The sequence below is a fragment of the Phaseolus vulgaris genome, chromosome 7, assembly GCF_000499845.2.
Source record: "Phaseolus vulgaris cultivar G19833 chromosome 7, P. vulgaris v2.0, whole genome shotgun sequence".
NCBI lineage: Eukaryota > Viridiplantae > Streptophyta > Magnoliopsida > Fabales > Fabaceae > Phaseolus > Phaseolus vulgaris.
The window spans coordinates 33687505-33693772 of NC_023753.2; the positions used below are offsets into that span (position 1 = coordinate 33687505).

The following is a 6268-nucleotide window of genomic DNA, read 5'->3' on the forward strand; positions in this document are numbered from 1 at the left end:
AAAAAACTTTTTTAAATGAAATCAAACAAAAGATTAAAGATAACAATGTCTCTCTTTTTAATATTTATCAATTTAAGAAAACTGTTTTATAATTGTTTAGAAAAATATTTAATAGTTTTATAATTTAAAAAATCACAACAACATTCAAATAGAACATTTAGTTTAATTTGACCACATTTTATATTAAATTTAAATCAAATAAAATCAAACTGCCTTTAATTTTAATATTTAGGTCTTAAGATTATTTAATAAAAAATCGAATTAAAATTAATTGTAAACAGTGATGCATATACACAAACAATTGATTAAAACAAAATATGATAATTATCCTACATTAACACTTAAAATTATTATTTTGGGATTTTTTTTGTAAGACTTAAAGTCGACTACTTTTAAATTAGGAATGAAAATAATCAGTTGATTTTTTTAAATGTATGTTTAAATTTGATGGACAAAATTTGGTTAACTCAACTTCATATTTTAAATTTAAACATTTTTTAAAAGAGGAACACTATATCAAATTAGCAACATAAAGTTTATTCATCTTGACTTAACTAATTTATTTACAATCTAAATAAAATATAACAACATTCTAAAAGAAATCATACCTACAGTATGAACTAATTAAGTTAAGAGTAAATAATTTCATAGTAACAATTTTTCAAGAAGAGGCTCATTTATTTTTATAATTTCTCTTTTTATTTCATGATATTTAACGATATTAATTATTTATTACTGAGCAGGTTAGAAATAAGAAAGAGGAGTTGAAGTTCGTTCAATTACTTTTTGAGCTATGTTATTGGGAGTTTATGTAAAATATTTGAAATCAAACGAATATGTTTTTCATGGGTTGTCAGTTTATCAATCTCTTCCAAAACAATTAAACACGTTTTATGTTTTATATCTCAAAATCTATATTCAATTGACTATGTACTATTTAATAAGGGAAAATTAGAAGACCATTTTGTACTATTAATATACAGGGGACAATACAGTTGTTAATCACGAGGAAAGGAAAACAAATGTTAATTTTGCAATTTTAATGTTTGATAAAATAAAATTTTCTTTAAACAAACAGTTAAAAATAAACTTAAACATGATTATAAAAATAAACAGAGTTATTGTAGATGTCGATCTCCGATAATTGACACAGTAAAAACATTCAAATAATTAAATTTTAAATACATTCTAATCAGATTATATTCTTAAAAATTATTAATTAATTTATAGTTTTGTTAATTTAATAAGAACAAATTTATAAACTAAAATAAAAAGTCCCTAGGGCAATAAAAACCAGTGAGGGCCACAATGCTTAACGAATTTGGGACAACTACAATCCATGGCGAATACTTTGTCAAAAATAGAACACATAATCCAGTTTTTAATTTCAAACACAACAATGATAATAATACAAAAGGGAGAGACTGCACGACAGAGCAGATGCATTTCGCATTAAACGGAACTGCGAACGCAAAACGAACGATCCTATAATATAAAACAACCTATAATATAACACATAAAAATTAAAACCCACACCAACACACACTATCATTCAAACACAACCATTTCCTTAATTTATTTGCCCACACCAAAACCTAATTAAATTATGAAGCGAACAGTCCTTGAATTCCATGGAGGAACATGTCCGGCGACGCCATCATAGGGTGGGGGATCTGCCAGGGATTGAAGAGATGGTCCGGAATCTGGGGGATCTCGACGGAGAGATCGCCGGCCGCTTCGGCGATCTCAAGAATTGAATTTAGAAAGCGCAAGCGATCGGCGAGTTCCATTGTCTGAGCTCTGATGATGTCGTTGCCAGCTTCCATCTCAACGTACGCTTCCTTCTTCGCCTTTATGCTCTGAGCCAGAGCCGCGTTTTCGCTTTGCAATCGGCTCGCTTCCTCGGTTAGGGTTTCCAGCTGCTTCTGCTTTCGCATGCGCGATCTCCGGGCCGATTCGCGGTTCGACTCCATCCGCTTCCTCTTCCTTTCGTTCACCGCTGGATCTCCTCCCTCCGACGATCCTGAACTCGCAGGACGTTGAATCGAAGCCATTGTATTCGAATTTGGTGGTTTTGCCAAGTTTATGGAAATTAGGGTTTTGTAGATCTAATTAATTGTTAGAAATCTGAGAAAAAAAAAGGGGGAAATGAAAAGGCTAGGGGATTGAGAGGGAGTTCATGAGAAAACGTAGAACCAGTAGAGGAAGACGACGGAGAAGGAGTGCTGAAGACGGATTCGACGCATGGGATTCGCCAGGGTCATAGAAATTCCGTAAACATTTGATTTGGAACAAGGTGAAACAGAAGAGCTAGATCGAAGAAAGGATAGGGTTTATGAAGACAGAAAGAAGAGAAGGGAAATTGGGGATTGAAAAAAGAGATGCAACGAAGGCAAGATTTGGGGTAGGTAGAAGAATCTGGGGAAGGTGAAAAGGTTTATCCGAAGAAGGTTTGAAGATAGGTGAGAGTTAGGTTTTATAGAAAAAATGATGGGATAGGGTGGGTGGAAAACGTGCTAGGGTGCACTGGCATAGGAATAATTAATTGGAATTTTTTATTTTTTTTTAGGGCTTAATGACAACGCGTCATAGCTGGCTCCAACGTGACTGTCAGGGAAAGAAACAGCTATTTTCCTCACACTTCCCAACACTTTTCAACTCTTACCTTTCCCTCTCTCTATTATTTAAGTGGAGTAATTAAAAAGATAACTTAAATAAATCTATATATTTTGTTGCATGCCCGTGAATGATTACATATAGGATGTGTCTTTAATTAAATTATAATACGATTTTCATTTCAAACATAAAAAGAGTTAATGTTCCCAAAATAAACACCCTATTTTTTGTAGTGAATTTATTTTTATTAGTTTCGAAATTAGGGCAAAAAAAAACACATAAGAATATGTATAATTGAAAAAGTAAATACAAATTAATATTTACCCTATATTCACACTAAAAAGGAGTTTACTGGTCATGAATTAATAATTAATGTAAAATTGTTTTCCTATCAATTATATTAAATAATGATATATATATATATATGTATGTAATTTAACTTATTTTCTTTATAAATAATAAACTATTATTTTTTAAATTTTTTATTATATCAATATTATTAGGGCATTAGTAATTTTTTACATCAACATTACTTAATTTGTAATGTTAAATTAAAATGTAATTTAATTTTTTAATTTAAATTGCATAAAAAATGTAATCTAAAAAATACTAAAAATAGTGCAATAATTAAAATAAATAGTTAATACTCAGATAAGAAAATATATTTTAAAATATATAAGATAGTAATAGAAAAAATTGCATACACTAGAAGGTAGATGAAGAAACTTATAATTTAAAATTTAAAAATTCTTAATATAAACTAATTAAGGTAGTTTATCAAATATTTTCATATTAATTAAACTAATTAATAATAGATAATGTATTAATGTTAGAAAATACATTCTTAATGAGTAAAATTTTGACGTAAATGTGAGGAATGCCTGAAACATTTATCAATGCTCAAATAAATATTGTTTCAGTAAGAGATAAGCACGAGATTTACTCACACTTAATATTTTTAATAAAAGAAGAAACAAATTACAGAGAAGGGACAAAATAATTTTAAAAGGTCTTTAAAAAATGAATTCATTAAAATCAATTAATTGTTGGGATAAAATGAAAATTTGATATTTTAGAGGGAAAAAAAATCAAACTAAGACTGAGACCTATGAAACATAATCTCTATTTTTCCAATTGAAACAATTAATCTTTAATTTTTTTTTTAACTCTTACCATTATAACAATTTAGAAACTAACTTTTTATTATTTTGTTTTTTTTCAGTGAATATTATACTTAAATAGTCAATTGTTCTTTGTAGGATCGATATCTATCCTTATGAACAAATAATTATTTTTGACAACACGGTACACTTGCTGTAAAAAGTCATCAGCTACCTCCTGGGACTATTTGGTCGTTAGTAGTACACTTACCCCTTCATGCTTAAGGGAATTATCCTAAAGAGTCTTAACATGGTTACCTCATGAGTTGGTTATGGATGGGGATGCATGTGTTCAATCAACTTGTAACGAATTCGTATAATTGATTTGTGTTGGGTGTATACGATTGATTTCTTCCTTTTAGTAGCACTTTTCTTCCTTCCTCATCCTCTCATAATGTTCGAGTTTCAATTCTCGGTCGTACCTGCAAAAGGTTATCGGAAGCTCAAGTGAGTATTTCGTATTTAGATGCAATTAATGTTGTAATAATGACATATATTTACCTTTGTTGTTGTGCCTATTTATAGTATCTGATGACTTATTTAGTGTTTGGCCTAGATCAAGGCATGTGTCGTAATTAACATTTGAATTACCTAGTTTTCCTACAGTTTAATTAATGTTAATATGCGCTTTAATTAATACATTTACCTCTATGTCGTTCGATTGGTAATGGGTATCGAACGTTTTGCGACCATTCGAAACTTAGACGTACACTTGCCCTCAAACTCGAGGAAATTATCCCAAAGAGTCTTAACATGGTTACCTCATGAGTTGATTATGGATGGGGATGCATGTGTTCGGTCAATCTATAACGAATCCGTATGATTGGCTTGTGTTGGGTTTGTATGATTGATTCCTTCCCTTTTGTCACACTTTCCTTCCTTCGTCCTCTTCTCTTAACGTTCGGGTTTTGATTCTCAGTTGGGGAGTGCACATGCAAAAGGTTCTCTAACACTCTAGTGAGTATTCAGTATTCGAGTGTAATTAATGTTGTACATTTGACTTGGTTGTTGCACCTATTTATAGTATCTGATAAACCCATTTATTATTGGGCATTGATTAAGGTGTGTCACAATTAGCATTTGTATTACCTAATTTATGTAGGATTTAATTAATGTTAATATGTGCTTTAACTAATATATTTACCTTCATGACGTTCGGTCAGTACCACGTATCGATATGTCATAGGACCATTCGACCCCTAACAGTACTAAAATGTATGATACTTTAAGGAGGTTTTGGAATCCAAGATTTTTACGAAGATTTTGAAACTCATGATATTTTATGTAATATGAAAAAATGGGTCAACTCGATTCATTTTGGTTTGACGTGTCTCTGACCGTCCAAAAGCAAGATGTGACGGTTAGCCGTCAATATTATGCAATAAAATTGTGAAAAATCTATAAAATTAATTTTTTCTATAATTCAGTAATTTAAGATTCAATTTATTTACTATACAATTTTGAAAAAGAAGGTAACCTTTCAAATCATATAACTTATAGTCAAAATGACATAAATTCTAGCTTACAGAATTTAGAAAAAAAAAAACTCATGTAATAATAAAGTGAACCGCGTAAATTATAATAATATTTTTGCACTCTTGAATTGCAAAATGGATATGGCATTTTTGGATGGTTAAATTTAAAATATATTTTTCACTGTTTGATTTAACAATTTGGAATATGATGCATGTGATGGGCTACTACTTTAGCAATGTAAATGGAATTAAAAGGAAGAAATTAGTGGGAAGAAAGGTGACATTATTTGTTGTTCCGGAAGTGATAATCCAAAGGGGTTAGGACGTCCAAAGTATCTCATGTCATACACAATACATTATAGATTATATGTTTTTATTTATTTATTTATTTTGGATTATTAAAAACAAGTATTTTTCTATCAAGAATAAGCTTTTAAATTGCACAATTAAAAACAAAAAAACTTTCCCGATGAAGAATAAGCTTTCAAATTACACAATTAAAAACAAAAAAATTTCACAATTTTTACTTTTGGTTGATTGGTTCATACTGTTGTGTTAAAATGAATAATCCAATTTTTTTACAGATCTAAGGTATTCCTGAAGAAACCAAAAACGTGAAATCACATGAATGAAGGACAAAAGTCATGGCGGTGTAGAAAGCAAAAACGTAGTTGCTTTAGCCAATTTATCAGGATAAGCAAACTGGGCCAGACAAGTCATTGACAGACTGGTTGCACCCCATAGGTTCGTGCGCACCCCCATAAACATTGTAATTCCAAAAATACCCCTCTGTAAAATAGTTAATAAAGTTTGAAGTGTTATGTAACTTTCTAATTATCTCAAAGTATCTTAAATTAATTTCCGAATTATGTAATTTAAAATTAGTTTAAAAAAAAAAATATTTTGATTGTATAATCCAAAAGCTAATAAAAAACTTATAAATTGTATAATCTAAATCAATGCAGAAAAACTAGTATAAAGAAAAAGTGAAATACATTTAAAAAACTAGCATTTTCC

At 29.7% G+C, this 6268-nt stretch overlaps 1 protein-coding gene across 1 annotated transcript; it reads right to left on the reverse strand.

The window, feature by feature from the left end:
- Positions 1–1604: 1604 nt before the first annotated feature.
- On the reverse strand, positions 1605–2054 carry LOC137829414 (bZIP transcription factor 53-like). Its single transcript, XM_068636215.1, has one exon. The coding sequence runs from the start codon at positions 2052–2054 to the stop codon at positions 1605–1607; it is 450 nt and encodes a 149-aa protein (XP_068492316.1).
- Between the last annotated feature and the right edge of the window lie 4214 nt (positions 2055–6268).